We start from the raw sequence: 19,394 nt of genomic DNA, 5'->3' as shown, positions 1-19,394 counted from the left end.
AAAACCTTCAGCACTTTTCTGATCCACTGACATCAGTCTGAGAATATTGACTAATCTTGACTGAAATAGTCATGGTCAGACACTCCCCTGCCCAGGGCTTCTGAACATGCTGGATTCAAAACCTTCAGGCTTCAAGCCCTGCCCATCCTGCAATGCACTGAATCTATTGAAAAACAGATGTGGGGGAGTGAGGGAACAAGAGTCCCAAATACTGAGCAGATGTTTGGTGTGCCTTTAATTTGCCACAAGAACACGCAAGGCGTGAGATATGTGGTTGAAGCTTCATTTTCTGGAGCAATTTATGAAGAGCTCTTCGGATTCTGAGAAGAACTCCAAGTTCTTAGTAGCAGACAGGGACCCCAAAGACCAGTACAGAGAAGATGGCACAGAAAAAGACTCTACTCTTCACCAAAGTAGACTCAACCAGCACCACAGACACTATCAGCATCTCTGGTACCAAAGTGCAGCTCTCAGAGGGACTGCTGTGAACGTACAAGCAGACACACTAGGAGGAGCTCAGTGTCTTCCCACAAGGATGGGCCCCCTAAAGCCTCAGGATAAAACCACAAAGCCCCTCATGCGTTTAGGACTAGTGATAAGAAGGAACCTGTGGCACAGCGTCTCCTCCGGCAACAACTCTGGCGACACATCCCTTGGTGGCAACACCTACAACTGAAGATGTTTCTGTAAGATCCAGGACTGTCATAGCTGATGCATGCCCTAGTGACAAGAACTCCATGTATCTCAGCACCACCCTTAGATGATGTCGATTCCTGCTCTCCATCAAATGTGTTCTCACTGCCTTCAGGCAGAGAATCCTCTACTTGGAGATCTGTGGTCAATACCACAAAGGCATGTCATCTCTCTCTACAGGTCTCAACTGCTGACTCTTGTGAAGAATGGCACTGGACTAGCCAGTATCAAATAAGTCAACTGTGCCCTTATGTCCTATCACCATGGTCCTATTGAACTTCTGTGGTCCGCCATCACACACCTCTATAAGCCTGTCTCCACCGTATTTGAGGAAGAGATCGCTCTTGCCACCAGCATGTCTGGTCAGACTGCCTATGCTAGACTACAAGGAAGACAGAACTGGGGGCAGAGCAACAACAAGGTCCTGTGTCATCACCAAAAGACATCTCCTCTTCATCACCTGTTGAAGTGATATCATCAGCATCAATACTGGAACCCGATTACTTCAAGTAATTCCAAGAGCTCCTATGAGAATTACTTAGATCCTGGAGAAACAGATGCTGATCATATTGAAAAAATATAAGTTGATATTTTGACAACTTTCAGTCCAGCCACAGTCGCTGTCCTCATAAATGACCAGGCTAAGGCCCTGTGGCAGATGCCTGACACAATAACACACACTGTAAAATGGGTAGAGAAGCAGTACCCAATCCCTCAGACAGGGTTTGAATACTTCTTTGCCTGCCCTAGCCAGGGCTCCTTATCTGTCTCAAAGGTACAGGAAAAATCTACAGCAAAATGTAGTGCCCCTAAAGACAATGACTTCAAAAAGGCTCTACCTACTTACTCCTGCTTTTCTGCAACTGCAAGAGGCAAATTACTTTTTGAACTGGGATAGAGTGACGCCCTTTCTCTGGAAACTCCCGTGTGACAACAGGAAGGCACCCAGGGAAGTAAAAAAGGTAGGCCAGTTGGTGGCAATTGACACTTCCAACACTATGGTCAGATCTATGGCCATGGCAGTGACAATGCACAGAACATCCTGACTCCAAGTATTGGGCATCCCTCAAGAGGTACAGGGTATGATTGGGGACCAGCCCTTTGAAAGCATGGAATTTAAGGAGCAAACAGACAGCTCTTCACGCTCTTTTGAAGACTCAAAGGCTCCCTGGGGACTGTCACCCAAGCTTCATACTGTAAGCCGTACCATCCTCAATCCCAGTTAAGACAACAAGCACCATGCTGTCATTCCAAGCAACCACCTGAGTGCCATGCCAATAAAAAGCTAAAGTATGACGGGGTCACCAGACTCCTCCTTCCTTGGCAATGTATCTCGCTCCTATGGCATGTCGGCAAATTTGACATGATTGTCGGGAGCCTCACCAGATCCAGTTTAGAGAGCATGACTTTCAGAAGCCATCTCTCCCCATTCCACCAGGGGTGATCTGCCATAACATTGTACAAATAGGTGCTAGAGGCATTGCCCCAGCTTCCCCAGCCATCTTCAGGGACCCCTCTCATGAGAGCCTGCTACCGGCAGAAGTGGCCTTGCTGAATCGTCTTGGAGGCTGAGGAGCTGCCACCAGATTTCTGGGAAGGGGCTTCTGCTCCCAGTATTTCCTTATCCTGAAGAAGAAAAAAAGGGGTCTTTGCTCTGTCCTAGACCTGAGAAGACTCAACAAAAACATATGCCATTTCAGGATGGCAATTCTTGCCTCTGTCATTCCATATGTTTATGCTCAAGGCTGGTTCATGGCTCTCTAATTGCGTGATACATCTGCATACTTCTATATAGCTCTCTGTCTGGGCCATGTGAAGTACCCAAGATTCCGAGTGGGACCCAACCATTACCAATCCAGGGTATTTGCCCTTGGTACTCTCCACAACACAGTGTTCACAAAATCCCTGGCAGGGGTGGCAGAACCCTTAGGGAGCAAGGGAATCCATGTCTACCTATACTGAGATTGGCTGATCAGGGATAGGTCACAGCAGGAAATGTTGACAGCTCTGGAGTACATATTTTCCCTGCTGTCCCAATTAGAACTCCTTGTGAACTACAAGAAATAGCCTGTAACAGCCATGCAGATGATAGTTGATCAGATTGTCCATGAACTCTCTCAGGGAGAGCTTACATGTCAGGGGTATGTCTACAGTGCAATTAAACACCCGTAGCTGGCCCGTATCAGCTGACTCAGGCTGCAGGGCTGTGAAACTGTGGTGTATGTATTCAGGCTTGGGCTAGAGCCCAGACTATGGGATCTTCTCCCTCATGGTCCCACAGCCCAGGCTCTAGCCCAAGCCAGAACACTTCCACTGCAGTTTTTTATAGCCCTGCATCCAGAGCCTTGGAAGCCTGACTCAGCTGATGTGGGCCTGCTATGGGTGTTTAATTGTAGTGTCATCATCGGCAACGATCCCTCGATTCGAGGATGATCTCTACCACGGATTTACATAAGGGTCCTGAGATGTCTCAGGAGTCCAATCCTGGAACCACAGATCTGCCCGCAGTAGGTACAGACATTTCCTCACAGGCCAGCTACTGCTGGGAGAAAGTTATTTTTCCTTCCTTCTCTCTCTTTTTCAGCTTTGAGGGCAAGGCGCTTCTCCTCAGAGCGGGCCACTGCCTGATGGAGGATGTAGCCCCATTGGGGTCGGTTGGTGGCTTGCTCCTCCCAGCTTGTGGTGTCCACCTCAGTTTTCTTGAGAGACGCTTTCATTGTGTCTTTGCAGCATTTCCTCTGACCACCACGGGATCTCTGACCATGGGTGAGCTGAGAGTAGAGGACTTGTTTTGGGAGAAGAGAGTCTGGCATCTGTACACAATATCCAGCCCAGCGGAGTTGGTGCATTAGGATCATTGCTTCAGTGCTGGTGACATTGGCCTCACTGAGGATGCTGGTGTTAGTGCAGCGATCTTCCCACTGGACGTGAAGGATCTTCCGGAGGCATCGTTGGTGGTACCTCTCCAGACTTTTGAGGTGCGGTTGATAAGGCATCCATAAAGGAGTATAGAGATAACCTTTATCTTATAGACCTGAATCTTGGTGTCCTGCGGTAAGTCACTGTCTGTTGGAGCAATTTCCTAAAGGAAGCACTTGCGCACTGGATTTGTGTTGATTTTTCTGCGTTTTGAGAAAGTTGGCTACCGAGGTAGCAAAAGTGCTCAACTGTCTCCAAAGTCTGACCTTTGTGCACGAGGATGGCACAGCCATCAGCATATGGAAAATCAGTAATGGACGCCCTAAGGACACACTTCAGAGACCAGGTCTGGGGCAGCTAGGCATCCAAGCATCACCTGATCAAGAGTCACGGTCCCTCCCGAAATCCTATAAAAACTTGGCAGCTGGACCTGGAGAACGTTTTGAAAGGAGGTTCCCTTCTTGACCCCCTTCCCTACGATGACTCATAGCAGATGCTTCAGGGACAGATTGGGGTGCCCATCTGAACGATCTCTAGATGTAAGGAACCTGGTCCCAGTGCGATTTGATGCTGCATATCAATGTCCGCGTACTCAGGGCCATCTGGCTAGCTTGTGTGATGTTCCTGCACTGCAGATCCCTGCAGCCCATACAGATCTCAATGGACATGTCCACGGTGAACTATGTAAACAAGCAAGGATGTACTCTCTTATCTCCTGTCTGCCAGGAAGCCATCAAACTGTGGACCCGGTGGTATCCCCATGGGATAACCCCAGTGACTCTGCACATTGTAGGAGCCAGCAGCAACTTGGCTTCTTACACATACATGCAGGCACTTGAGTGGGCACTGCAGATGTCCATCATAAAGCCAATATTTCACCAGTTGAGGGCTCTCATGATAGACCCATTCGCCAGACAGGACAGCACCAAGTGCCCAAACTTCTGCTCCAGAGTGCAGGAGCATGGGCTGTTCACCAGATGCCTTCCTGCTCCAGTGGACTCCAGGCCTCCTATACAGCTTCCCCCAATTACCCTGGTCCCCAGGCTATCATCTGGTGGGACAAGGCCATGCTGATCCTAAATAGCTCTTTATTGGTAGAGGCAATTTTGGCTGTCAGACCTTTTTCGCACTTCTATTCTGCCTCTTATCTGTCTGTCTCCCTGGATGTGAGATCCCAGCTTCACTGCCAGATATTGCAAGGACTGCAGGTCTGGGTGCACCTGACTGCTTGGTTGTTGGCTGGCTGAGCATGACAGACTTCTCAACAGGTTCAAGAAATCCTCCTACAGAGCAGGAAGCAGTCTACTAGGAAGACATCCTTTTCCAAATGGAAACAGTTGTCCATATGGGCAATCCAGTATAACCTGGACCCAACTGAGGCTCCAGTACCAAAGAGCCTCCACATGCTGCACTTGAAACAAAGTCGATTGGCATTTAATTCTATGCAAGTCCACCGTGCAGTAGTAAGGATGTGTCCTATTCCAATACCTCACCCACCTTGTGTCTCTAATATCCTGGGACTGACATAGCTACAGCAACACTGCATGTACGCTTCAGTACCGTCCTACTTGCTCTTCTCACATCAGACAGAACTGAGACTCCTCACAGGCTTCCTGCATACTTATCCGTTTGTCAGAAACGTGACTCTTTTGTGGCATCTCAACATTGTTCTCCTGAAACTTATGGAACCTCCATTTGAGTCACTATCAGACTGTTAGGTACATCACCTTCCATCACCTTCCCATTAAGGTGGACTACTTGTTGCCATCACTTCAGCATGGGTCAGTGAGTTCCATGCCCTCATGGCTGGTCCTCCGTACAAAGCCTTTCACCGGAACAAGGTGATTTTAAGACTGCATCTTAAGCTCATCCTTAAGGTGGTCTCAAGTGTTTAATCTAAATCAGTTAATCTACCAGTCTTCTTCCCAGAGCCACACTCAACATGCAGAGAGAAGAAGCTATATACTCTGGGTGGTTTTCGGAGCCTTGCTCTATATTATCTTAGCAGGACCAAACCTTTTATGTGTTCTCTTCATCTTTGTGGCTATAACGACCCATTGAAAGGTCCAACCATCTCATCACAGAGAATCTTAAGTGGATCATGGAGTGTATCTCCACCTGTAATCAGTGAGCCTCTTCCCTCCAACTGTCAACAAACGCTGCCTGTGCTCTCATGGAATATCTTCAATCTGCTTTAGAAACATGCCAGTCTCTGAGATTTGCAAAAATAGCAACTGAAGTCCGTAACCCACTGACTTGTTACACATTTCATTCTTGACATGGCCGGTTGGTCTGATGCCATGGTTGAGAGGGTAGTACTGCGATCTTTGTCTAATGCTGTAGGCACGCCTTATTCCCACCATTTAGATCGTTCTTTTTGCCAGCCACCTACAGTGGGATTCACATTGATGTATACTCAAAGACTGATTGGTTATCCTACAATTCAACATTTCAAAGAACCAGTTAGCGTGGATCCCACAACCTGGCTTCCAGCCACTCTTTTCAGAGTCCTCCGCAGCACGGGCTTTGAATTGCAAGGGAACTGAAAGAGGGCCACAGTCACCCTTGCCTCGTACAGGAGTATGAGGCGGTACAGGGCATATGCGGTGCATGTGCACGTACAGTGAGATCCACACTGACTACAACATATCTCTCAGAACCACATAGACAGTGTGGTAAGAACCCCGCTACATAAAAGCACTCCAACAGAAAAGAAACCAGATAAAGGTGGGCTGCAACTGCCGGGGATTCTAAATGAAACCAGAAATGAGGGGTTTGGGCCTTGTAGCTATAGAGCCTTTCCTGCGACTGCCCTAACTGAAGAGAACCTCGGGCTACTACTTCACGTCTCCATATACAACTGCCTATACCAAGGGTGGCCAAACTTACTGACCCTCCAAGCCGCGTACAGTAATCTTCAGAAGTTCGAGAGCCGGGTGCGCCTGTTGGGGCTCAGGGCTTCAGCCCCACTCTTGCTAAAGCCTTGAGCCTTGCCAGGCGTCCCCCCTACAGGGAAGAAGCCCCAAAAAACCCCTCCCGCTGGGCAGAAGCCCGAGATCAACCACCCTGCCACAGGGCACAAGCCCAGAGCTCCGCCCACCAAGTCTTTTGGGGGGGGGGGGGGACACCTCCGCAAGCTGCACTTTAACTGTAAAAGAGTCACATGTGGCTTGCAAGCCGCAGTTTGGCCACTCCTGGCCTATACACTTCTTGGCTCCTTTAGATAGCTTAAACGTAAGTATCTGGGACTCCTTAAAATAGCCACAGTTGGACTAGCCATTGCCTGGTGGCAGCCACTGTGCGGAGGTGGCTACTTCAGGGGGTCTGGTTCCCTGCTGCGAAGCTGCAGAGATTGCTGCCATTTGCCTTCAGGCGAATCGGAGATGGGAGGGCAGCACTGAAATGAAGGTGCTTCCATTTCATTGGGAATCAAGTATCCTCTGCCAACTTCAACTGAATTTCAGTCATTCAGCACTTCCTTGTTTATGGGTTGGTAGATGCGGGTTTGCTATAGAAGTGGCTTATTCCTCTAACAGCAGTGCTTGGCCAGAGGGGCAGTTGTGCAGAGCAATTCTGTCAGTTTCCTCTAGTCCTCCACAAATGAGTAGCTATTCCATGGATTCTTCCCTCCCTTAAATGTTCACTCTTCATTTCCCTGGGAAACTACTAGAATGCATGTGTTGCATCTTCAAGAAGGCCCTAAACTAATTGGATGGTTTGCTGCTCTTAAAGATTACACGTAACACCTAAAATCTGATGTAGAGAATTTGTGCCTGACATTGCTCTCTAACACCTTGTCTAACAAGCGACATGAAATCCACTTGAAGTGGTTTTTCTTACAACAAAATAGCTCTGGTATATCTACACTGCAGTAAAATACCTGTGGCCTAGCCATGGCTGGCCAAGATCAGCTGACTTGGGCACTTGGGGCTCGAGGCGTGGGGCTAAAATACGTGTTGTACACACTCAGCTGGAGCCCGGGCCCTGAAACCCTGCAAGAGGGGTGGGTCTCAGAGCCCGGAAGTCTACATAGCAGTTTTTAGCCCTGCAGCCCCAAGTCAATTGATCTGGGCTCAGACTCCATGTTGCAGGTTATTACAGCGAGATGTCCCTTCAGGTATGTCTACATAGCAGTGTAAACCTAATCTCCCCCTTGTGGCCCCACACCAGTTGTTAACCTAGGGCTCAAACCTAGGGTCCCAGGACCCTGCAGGGCTGGAGGGTCCAAGCCCATGTTAAGCTGGAACATAGGGTCCAACCCCTATTGCTTTCCTGTGTGCACATGGCCCCAGCTTGTCTCAGGTCTCAGAAGTCTTCTACATGTATCCCAGAGTTCTTTGGGGCAACTTCCTGAGTCCTCTCTCTGTGGAGCAGTCTATTGCACTCTATTGGGGTGGAAGCCACACATCCTTTTGCAAAACTGTAGCAGCTCAGATGAGCATTAACCCGTTGTCTGCTGAACACTGGTCTGCAAGCGCACTCCCAGGGAGCCTGCAGGGTTTGCAATGGAGACCCATCAGAAGAAGCTTTTTGCAAAGAGAACTGCTTTCAGCTTATAAGAGCACAGCTGGATTTTGGTGCATGCTGCCCAGGCACCCCTGCACACACAGCCCCAGGGAGGGAGGAGGGGGGCGGCAGAGAGTGCAGCAGGGACAAAGTGGCTGCCCTGCAGGAAGGGGGAGCAGCAAAGCTCTCAGCACAGCTGGGGGAGGGAGGGATGATCCCCAACACTATGGCCACTTCCCCTCCCTGCAGGGCAGCCGCTTGGTCTTCGCTCCGTTCTCTTGTGCCCCTGTCCTTCCTGGGGCTGCGTGTGTCTAGGAGCCTGGGCAGGTGCACAGTGAGGGCAGTGAGTGGGAGCCAGCCCCAAAACTTCCCTACAGCCTCCCGGGTTCCCTTATCCCTACCTCCCTGGGTGCGGTGGAGACAAGGCTAAGGAAACCCCATGGGGTGCTGGAGCACACTGCACCCAAGCCTGGGGGAAGCCCTTCACCTTTCTGCAACTGGCAGCAGCCAGGCGGGTTCCCTGACATGGGTCAGCTGACTTGAGTCCCACTAACCCTAGGCTTACATTGCTGCGTAGACCTACCCTAAGATACCTCTTTACACCAAAGTGTAGCTCCTTTTTTGGCATACATCCCTATGTGAACAGCACAAATGCTGAGACTTTCTATTGTGAATTCACGACGATAGGAAGAGAGCATTCCCTGAGACACTTGAGGGTTGGGAAGGGAGGGAAATGGCCTTAATGGCTTGGCTTATATAGTATCAGAGGGGTAGCTGTGTTTTGTTTTATTTATTTGTTTTATAAATTTCACCTATAAAGCATGTAGGCAAGGATTCTTTGTGTGACTGATGGAATTGGTGAATATATTTTCATAGCATGCACATACATACAGACTTGAAATAAATAAAAGGTCAGTGAATGTTTATGCCCAAATATCTAATCATTTTAAAGGAATTATATACTGGAGTTCAGTTGGAAAGGAAAGACTCTGAGATTTGTACATTGTAAGGGTGGAATGTATTTGTGCTTCCAAGCACTAGATGGAGTATCTGGTCAATATATACTGAGAAGAGCCTTTTGTAAAATTGTAATAGATGTTATTTCTAATGTCCCTTTCTTGTACTGTGCCTTAATGCCATAGTGATACTTTTGTAAATACCAGGATAGTAACTGACTGAAGCATATTCACTGTTGATTTAGTTTCTTTATGGAAAGCAAATTATAGGTCTCCCTGGCCAAATACGTGAAGGGGCTTACTGTGCGATTTTGCCTCCTTTGCTGTCTTACTACCCCAGCAGCAGTCTGATATAACCATTTTAACTGGTCAGTATAGCTTTGTGAAGTAAAAGGTTGAGATGCGACCATTAATGAGAGCATTGTAATTTTGTGTGAATCTTTTACAGATAAGCGAAAGAACATGGCTGCAGGTGGCAGAGTGAACACTCATCACCGATCCGTGCATGTTACAGACATTCCGATAGAGACCACTGTACCCAAACAGGGACAGAACTTATGGTAATCTGCTTTCTCATGGCTGCACTTCTATGCTCATAAACAGACCATTGGGTTCAGTAAAATTTGCTGGACTATTTAGTGTGGTCCCAGAAATGTGGTGTCTCAACTTCATAAGAGACATGGGGTTCTGAACCACCTTGGTGTTTTATAAAGACCAGTATCTAGTATAAAAGGGGGCTGTAGATCATTTCCAGTGGAAACAATTGAAGTGTGGAAAGCTAAATGAACATCTTTAAGGAGTCCAGTATCAGAGGGGTAGCCGTGTTAGTCTGAATCTGTAAAAAGCAACAGAGGGTCCTGTGGCACCTTTAAGACTAACAGAAGTATTGGAGCATAAGCTTTCGTGAGTGAATGCCCACTTCATCAGACGCAAGTAATGGAAATTTCCAGAGGCAGGTATAAATCAGTATGGAGATAACAAGGTTAGTTCGATCAGGGAGAGTGAGCTGTTCTGCTAGCAGTTGAGGTGTGAACACCAAGGGAGGAGAAACTGCTTCTGTAGTTGGATAGCCATTCACAGGCTTTGTTTAATCCTGATCTGATGGTGTCAAATTTGCAAATGAACTGGAGCTCAGCAGTTTCTCTTTGGAGTCTGGTCCTGAAGTTTTTTTGCTGTAAGATGGCTACCTTTACATCTGCTATTGTGTGGCCAGGGAGGTTGAAGTGTTCTCCTACAGGTTTTTGTATATTGCCATTCCTAATATCTGACTTGTGTCCATTTATCCTCTTGCATAGTGATTGTCCAGTCTGGCCAATGTACATAGCAGAGGGGCATTGCTGGCACATGATGGTATATATAACATTGGTGGACGTGCAGGTGAATGCGCCGGTGATGATGTAGCTGATCTGGTTAGGTCCTGTGATGGTGGTGTTGGTGTAGCTATGTGGGCAGAGTTGGCATCAAAGTTTTTTTGCATGGGTTGGTTCCTGAGTTAGAGTTGTTATGGTGCGGTGCGTGGTTGCTGGTGAGAATATGCTTAAGGTTGGCGGGTTTTCTGTGGGCGAGGACTGGCCTGCCTCCCAAGGTCTGTGAAAGTGAGGGATCATTGTCTAGGATGGGTTGTAGATAACTGATGATGCGTTGGAGAGGTTTAAGCTGAGGACTGTAGGTGATGGCCAGTGGAGTTCTGTTGGTTTCTTTTTTGGGCCTGTCTTATAGCAGGAGGTTTCTGGGTACACGTCTGGCTTTGTTGGTTTTGTTTCTTTATTTCCTTGTGTGGGTATCGTAGTTTTGAGAATGCTTGGTGAAGATCTTGTAGGTGTTGGTCTCTGTCTGAGGGGTTGGAGCAGATGCAGTTGTACCTCAGCGCTTGGCTGTAGACGATGGATCGTGTGGTGTGTCCGGGGTGGAAGCTGGAGGCATGAAGGTAGGCGTAGCGGTTGGTGGAGTTTTCGGTATAGGGTGGTGGTAACGTGGCCATCGCTTATTTGTACTGTGGTGTCTAGGAAAGGTGTCTAGCAGATGTAAAGGTAGCCATCTTACAGCAAAAAAACTTCAGGACCAGACTCCAAAGAGAAACTGCTGAGCTCTAGTTCATTTGCAAATTTGACACCATCAGATCAGGATTAAACAAAGCCTGTGAATGGCTATCCAACTACAGAAGCAGTTTCTCCTCCCTTGGTGTTCACACCTCAACTGCTAGCAGAGCACCTCACCCTCCCTGATTGAACTAACCTCGTTATCTCCATACTGATTTATACCTGCCTCTGGAGATTTCCATTACTTGCATCTGATGAAGTGGGCATTCACCCACGAAAGCTTATGCTCCAATACTTCTGTTAGTCTTAAAGGTGCCACAGGACCCTCTGATCTTTAAGGAGGTGACCATTCCATTTTGTTTCACACACTGTGTATTGTGGTTCTGTAGTGAAGTTAGACGCAATAGGAGTATCCAGTAGTAATTTTGTTTGAACAAATGCTTTTTATTCTTCTCAATGTATGATGGTCCCTTTGTAATAACCATCTAATTACAGCTATTGCTTTTTCAATTGTCCTGTTCAGTTGCTGAATTAGTTTGGTAGCCTCCCAATCCTATACTTTGGAAGTGTAACATGCGCTACTGGTTATCGTGGGTAATAAAGACAGATGAGCCAAGAGATAGTAAGACTTTGAATTGCTGCTGCTAGAATAGGGTGATTTTTAAATCAGTAGATTAAAAAAAGCCAGACTTGAATAGGTTCTTATTTTAATTTTCTGAGATTCTCATTCTTTGATACAACAGCCAAAACACTTATTTATTCTGGTCCACTAAGAACATGTCTGTCTACCTACAATACTAATCCTGTCTTTAATACCAGGCACATGACCTTGTTTGAGAAGTGACCTTGCTTAAATTATAATAGCCTGTGTGGCTCCCACTTGCGGTACATGAGAAATTGGAATCTTTTGACCAACAGTAACCTTTGGGGCCATGCTTGTGCCCTGCATTTCCTTGTGCTCATCACCCTCCTGCAGTGAAGGCACATAGAGCAGAGTGGCCCCAACCGCCTGTTAGTTCCCTGTTGGTGCTGGTGGCATTGAGATAGAACGTTGTGGAATCTCTATCTCTGGAGATATTTAAGAGTAGGTTAGACAAATGTCTATCAGGGATGGTCTAGACAGTATTTGGTCCTGCCATGCGGGCAGGGGACGGGACTCGATGACCTCTCGAGGTCCCTTCCAGTCCTTGAATCTATGAATCTACCTCCCACCCACTGGCACCCTTTAATTGAAACACTTCATAAACATTAATTACTATTAACTAGTTTAGTTGCTTAGTTTATGGACACTTTCCTGTTGGAAGTCCCTTTATTTTTTTATATTTTCTTTCCTTCTTATGATGACTACTACTCATCACTAAGGTGCTATTCCACCAAATGGCTGAGGCTATCCCTGTGGCTGCAAGCTGTGCCTGTCATGTGACAGGCTTATTCCATCAACTGATGGGTACCCTTGGCCATTGCTCTGTAGGCTGGTCTTCTCCATCAGAACTGACAGTTTCAAAGTAATTGATGGCTAAAGTTCTACCTGCTGGAGCAATCCATGAGGAGAGCATCAGATTCAGAAAGATGCTCCTCCAGTTCCATAAAGGGACTCGCCTTCCAGAGATCCCACTTCTTCAGCACCCTTATTAGTAGGGACTCTACCTAGAGGGCTGCCATCACCAGTGCAGAGAGAGGATCTCAGCTGACTTAATCCTCCAAACAGAGCTTGGTGCCAAAGCCTGGTATTGTTTGCTCACATTGAGGTAAGGCAGATCTGAGCTGCTCTTGAAGGGCAACTCAAGCTACTAGTCTCCTTCCCTAGAACGGGTGAGGTGAAAGAAATGGGGAATTAGGGACCTCCTGTCTCCTCTGAATCATGAGCACAGAGGCCTGATTGCCCTGGAGAGGTTAGTGAAAGGCTGATTCTTTGTCTCAACTGGCTGCAAGTGCAACTAAATCCATACAGACATCGAAGCCCAGTACCAGTGCCCCACTCTCCCTACCAGTCCTGTTATCATACAGAAATCCTTAACAGTACTTGCAAATCTGTTACAAATTAATGACATTGAGCCCCTGGCACTGTCCTCTGTACTAATGCCACCAACACCAGGAAGAATTATACCCTCAGTACTAGTATTCAATGCAGTGCAGAAGAACAGTCAACATCACCTCTAGAACAGACATACTCCTCCTCCTCTTCACTCTCAAACTTCCTCCAGAATCAAGCAGAGACCCTTTCCAGACATCCATCCCCCTCTTCCCCTCCCCAAGGATTCCCTGAGTTGAGCAACTCCCAGATCATCCTCTCAATCACCAACAGTCTTTAGGGCTGCCCAGAGATCTCCAGCAAAACATCCTTACATCTCTTGTCAGACATCACTTTGAGCCATAGCACTGTCTCAGTCTTATCCATTTGGCTTTACACCCTAGTCTCATTGGGCGTTCTGGTCCCATTTCTGTAGGAGATGCTCCTGTCCCTCTTGCTTCTACAAATGGCCTGGGGTCCACTGCACCAACTAGGTCCATGACTAGCCCACTCAGTGCCGTAGACCTCAAAAAGGGAACGAGAGACTGTGTGAGGAAAGAGGCAGAGGCTCAGGAGGAAGATTGGAAGGAAGTGACTCCAAGATCACAAGAGACTCCTCTCAACCCTTTCTCCCCCACTTCCCCACCCGAGGAGATGGTGACACTGAGACTGCTCCAATTCCACCTCCTAGAAGGACCTGTAGTTGTCAGGAGTTGCTATGAAGGGTAGCAGACAATCTGGACATTGAATTATTTGTAATATATGTTTTCTCTATTCTGACCTCCCAGGTATATTGGCAAAGCTCATACATTGAGTCCTAGGTTTAAAACAAACAGGAAGTATTTCTTCACACAACTCAGTCAAACTGGAACTCTTTGCCAGAGGATATTGTGAAGGCCAAGGCTATAACAGGGTTCAAAAAAGAAATAGATAAATTCATCGAGGATATGTCCATCAATGGCTATTAGCCGCGATGGGCAGGGATGGTGTACCTAGCCTCTATTTGCCAGAAGCTGGGAATAGGCAACAAGGGATGCACCACTTGATTGCCTGTTCTGTTCATTCCCTCTGGGGCACCTGGCATTAGCCACTGTCGGAAGACAGGATACGGGGCTAGATGGATCTTTGTTCTGACCCAGTGTGGCTGTTCTTATGTTCTAAGATGAGACTTGTTTAAAATTGGCATTTGAATTTACAGCCATTTATCCCAAGGGTTAGATTCACTAAGTTACAGCCAATTAAGTAAACTGAAAAATCAGTCTGATGTGCTGGAAAGGATTGGTATGTTATGCATTGCATAGCACACCAATTTCATCTTCTGTCCTGTATAGTCTACAGCCTAGTTTATGGCATAGCCACTGGTGCTCACAAACTCATTACTGTAAGGTTTACTCCCTCTACAAGTGCAGAGATTGCCATCCATGGGCAGCTGGTAGTAATTACAGAAGCTCCTGCAGAGCTTTGAAAACTCATGCAATCAGTGGAGGTCCTGGATGATTGGAAAAAGGCGAATGTAGTGCCCATCTTTTAAAAGGGAAGAAGGAGAATCCAGGGAACTACAGCCTCACCTCGGTCCCTCGAAAAATCATGGAGCAGGTTTTCAAGGAATCCATTTTGAAGCACTTGGAGGAGAGGATGGTGATCAGGAACAGTCAACATGGATTCACCAAGGGCAAGTCATGCCTGACCAACCAGTGGATTCTATGATGAGATCACTGGCTCTGTGGATATGGGGAAAGAGGTGGACATAATATATCTTGACTTTAGCAAAGCTTTTGATATGGTCTCCCACAGTATTCTTGCCAGCAAGTTAACGTATGGATTGGATGAATAGACTAAAGGTGGCTAGAAAGCTGGCTAGATTGTCGGGCTCAACAGGTGGTGATCAACAGCTCGATGTCTAATTGGCAGCCGGTATCAAGCGGAGTGCTCCAGGGGTCAGTCCTGGGGCTGGTTTTGTTCAATATCTTCATTAATGATCTGGACAGTGGGATGGATTGCACCCTCAGCAAGTTCGCAGATGACACTAAGCTTGGGGGAGAGGTAGATATGCTGGAGGGTAGGGATAGGGTCCAGAGTGACCTAGACAAATTGGAGGATTGGGCCAAAAGCAATCTGATGAGGTTCAACAAGAACAAGTGCAGAGTCCTGCACTTGGAACAGAAGAATCCCATGCACCGCTCCAGGCTGGGGACTGACTGGCTAAGCGGCAGTTCTGCAGAAAAGAACCTGAGGATTACGGTGGATGAGAAGCTGGATATGAGTCAACAGTGTGTCCTTGTTGCCAAGAAGGCTAACAGCATATTGGGCTGCATTAGTAGGAGCATTGCCAGCAGATCGAGTGAAGTGATTATTCCCCTCTGTTCGGCACTGTTGAGGCCACATCTGGAGTATTGCGTCCAGTTTTGGGGCCCCACTACAAAAGGGATGTGGACAAATTGGAGAGAGTCCAGCGGAGGGCAACGAAAATGATTAGGTGTCTGGGGCACATGACTTAAGAGGAGAGGCTGAGGGAACTGGGCTTATTTAGTCTGCAGAAGAGGAGAGTGAGGGGGGGGATTTGATAGCAGCCTTCAATAACCTGAAGGGGATGGAGCTCAGCTGTTCTCAGTGGTGGCAGATGACAGAACAAGGAGCAATGGTCTCAAGTTGCAGTGGGGGAGGTCTAGGTTGGATATTAGGGGAAACTATTTCTCTAGAAGGATGGTGAAGCACTGGAATGGGTTACCTAGGGTGGTGCTGGAATCTCCATCCTTAGGCTTTTAAGCCCAGCTTGACAAAGCCCTGGCTGGGATGATTTAGTTGGGATTGGCCCTGCTTTGAGCAGGGGGTTGGACTAGATGATTTCCTGAGGTCTCTTCCAACCCTGATATTCTATGATTCTGTGAAAGCTCCAATACCTCATGTGCATAATGGAACTGTGCTCCATAAGGGCTCCCTGAACAGAGGATCTCATAGCAGGGCTGGCAGATCTGCAGTAGTATGAATCTGACAGTCCAGCCCCCCTGCAGAGGTTGTGTGCCGGGACTATTGGAGCATTGTGAAATTACAATTTCAAAATAGTTTAATTGACTGACTGATCTTTAGTGCCAGGCATTGGATTTCAACTCCATGTAAACTGTTCTCAGTAGCCAAATGTTTTTTGTTACCCAGTATTTTTTAGGGTGCCATGGAACCCCTTGTTCAGTTCACTCTAAATTTGAAGTGAAGTTCTACCTCCGCTCCAGCAAGCCCCAGACTTAATTTACTGACATTAAGGCAGATACTCCTTTATTTGTGTAGTGGGGAGGGAGTGCCAACATTGGGTTTAAATTGGAAATATAGTTATGCATCTTCGACTATGGAATGGCTAGTACCGCTCCACAACCGTTCTAATCAGCCAAACTGAATATTCCACACTTGTTTCCCCTTATGTTGTGTGTAAATGTAAGAGATACAGGTGGACCACTAGAAAGAGACTGTTACAGATCCTCTTGGCATAAGACAGTATTTGCTGCGGGAGGGTGGGGTTGTTTTTTTAATTTTTTTTTTAATTTTTAAAAATAATAAAATTTGTTGAATATAAAATCCGCAGGGGGAAAAATAAGTTTTTGAAAATTCGAGCCTGCTGGTTTTAGTGGTTTGACTCATTCTAGCAATACAGCTACAGAATAAGTTAGTCCAATAAAACAAATGTGACTTACTGAGACAAAAATGAGAACTAAAGAGAGGAATGGCTTTGTATCTTAGTTTAAGATGTTTTGTCTGTGTGGATTCCACTTATGGTGTGCATGAGATGCGAATCTTTTGACCACGCTGTCTGCTGGGTCCATGCCTGTGCCCTGCATGTCCTCATGCTTCCCCCACCAAAACCCAAGAGTATATAGGACCGAGTAGCCCCAACTGCCTCTCAGTTCTCACTACTCCAGACTCCTAGCAGAGATGTTCTATGAAGGAGCAGGGACTTGTGCAAACAAAACATGAAAGAATTAGTTACTGTAAGGTAAAGTAAGCATTTCTTCATCTGAGTCTCTGTGCAGATACCACTTACGGTGACTAGCTAGTGATTCCCATATTGAACAGGAAGGGTCTAAGGAGTCCTAACTACACCTACAATGATGTGACAATGATTCGAGAAAATGCTGTGGTTTGGACATGTTGTAAGAGTGTCTAAAAACTGCATTCCTGGAGAAGCTCCTGACGGGATACCACCTCATGGAATATGGAAAAGAAGAGGACAACGAACTACATAAGAAAACTATTGAGAAAGATGCCGCAGTCTTGGAAATTGACTAGAATGGAGCAAAAAATGTGTCACTAGACGGACAGCAGTGGAAATACTAGTTTGCCTCATGTGTCACAAGGCATGGGAGCATGTAAAGCAAGCTACGCTACGCCTAGCTAGCTAAGATTTGTCGAACAGCTCTCTGGAATTTGGCATCAGATCTAGACTCCACATCCAATGTGTAATGTTTGGTATTATTAAATCATGTATATTACAGAAGCGCCTAAGGACCAACCGTGCTATGGTAAAGGCATGGGCTGAGCTCCAAGTGGCTGGCCTGCAGAGGTCTGATATATGAATATTTCTCAGGCATGCTGTGGTGGTTGCCTGGGTCCTGATGCCTGAGGGAAGGGGCATATATGCTAGTTGGTAACAAGCTGTGAGTAATCCATTTGCATAGTCTCTGGGGACAGATGACCTGACCTGTTATAGCCTTCCCCAAGGTCACAAACAACCAAAGTTATTTCCCAAATGGCTCTGTCCTGTTTAATAAATAAAGGAGGGTTTAGGAACATCTCAAGTATGCAGCTTGGATTCTCCCAGGTTAGAGTAGGGTTTAGGGAAGAAGACAGGGAGGTTGATTGATTTTTTTTCACTTAAACTAAACAAGACACCCCTCTAGTAAGAGACTTAGGGTGAGGTCTCAGCACTACCTGTGTTTAGAGGACTGTCATTAGTGCTGAATCTCACTAACACCTTGTTGAGGAGGTAACCACATTTTCATTGCTTGGAGAGCAAGATGACGGGGACAGCACTTGGGTGAGGGTTAAGAGAGGGAGTTCCCTAAGGTTTATTCTACATTCAAAGGCAGGGGAGGGAGGCAGGGTAGATACGTATGAACAGAAACCTGCTGCCTTAAAAATATACGTTTATTTTTAATTAAATAAAACTCCCCCCCGCCACCCATCTTCTGTTTTTTCTCCACCCTAGACTTAGCTGCATCTTAGACATGGCAAATGGGGGCAACTTTAGGCCTCTGTACCACCATAATACAACTGGAATGATTTGTCACTTTGCCTGGTGGGGATTGAGCATAACTCACAAATACCTGCAAGGCAGGGAGCGGGACTGACCATCTCGGAGGAGGCTTTTATCCTCCCTGTTAAGGCAGCAGAGCTGGTGTCAATGCTTGTTATGTCTTTCAGGTTTCTCTGTGATAGTCAGAAGGAGCTGGATGAGCTGCTGGATTGCCTGCACCCCCAGGGAATAAGAGAGAGCCAGCTGAAGGAGCGGCTGCAGAAAAGGTGAGGCCACTGTTCTCTACTGTGCATACACCTTGCCCATTGCAAGGTGCGTTCTGTTCCGGGTAAGCCATCCTGGTACCAGCATGGGTGCACAAAGCAAAGCTAGGATCATGTGCGTATAAAGGAAGGGGGCGGGGAGAGGGGCTGCTTTTCTTTTCAGGAACATATTGTGAGTTCTCCATCAGCAAAAGTCTGAGCCACCAAGACACCGTGTCAGCTCTTAAACTGCTGCAGTCACAGCTGGAAATAAGGGCACTGCTCCTCAGCGGCAGGGCTACAGCATGCTGTTGAAAATTGATAGTTCTGTACAGTTGTAGCTGATGAAGCGTGCAGATTAAATTTGGGCTTCTGCTGTTCCCTCCAGCATACTCCAGCCATTACTGACTACGTGCTGTGGAGTAGCCTGCATCTGTTCAAAAGGTGGTCTCTTGATTTTTCCAGGTATCAGGACCTCACGCATTCCATCCACTTAGCTCGGAAACAAAACCTGGGCCTGAAGTCCTGTGATGGCAATCAGGAGCTGCTCAACTTCCTCCGTAGCGATCTTATTGAGGTGGCAACTCGGCTACAGAAAGGAGGGCTGGGATATGTTGATGAGACGTCGGAGTTTGAAGCCAGGGTGAGGGAACACAAGAATTAAACTTATGCCCCTGTAGTAGCTCTGAAGGTGAAAAACTAGGACAAAGTTCTGGCACACCAAGGCTTGTAACCATTATGGGCTCCTGCTCTTAAGTATTCCCTTGAGCAAATAGCTCTAGAAAT

At 47.0% G+C, this 19,394-nt stretch overlaps 1 protein-coding gene across 1 annotated transcript in view; it reads left to right on the top strand.

Annotated features, from left to right (window-relative positions):
- BAZ1B (bromodomain adjacent to zinc finger domain 1B) overlaps positions 1–19,394 on the top strand; it is a 78,455-nt gene that overhangs the window by 41,359 nt on the left and 17,702 nt on the right. The window contains exons 10-12 of the mRNA XM_054008153.1: positions 9,523–9,634; positions 18,534–18,632; positions 19,074–19,251. Coding sequence (XP_053864128.1) covers positions 9,523–9,634; positions 18,534–18,632; positions 19,074–19,251 — 389 coding nt within the window. The remainder of the gene's footprint in view (positions 1–9,522; positions 9,635–18,533; positions 18,633–19,073; positions 19,252–19,394) is intronic.

The sequence above is a fragment of the Malaclemys terrapin genome, chromosome 18, assembly GCF_027887155.1.
Source record: "Malaclemys terrapin pileata isolate rMalTer1 chromosome 18, rMalTer1.hap1, whole genome shotgun sequence".
Taxonomy (NCBI): Eukaryota; Metazoa; Chordata; order Testudines; family Emydidae; genus Malaclemys; species Malaclemys terrapin.
This window is presented reverse-complemented; position numbering and strand designations above follow the sequence as displayed.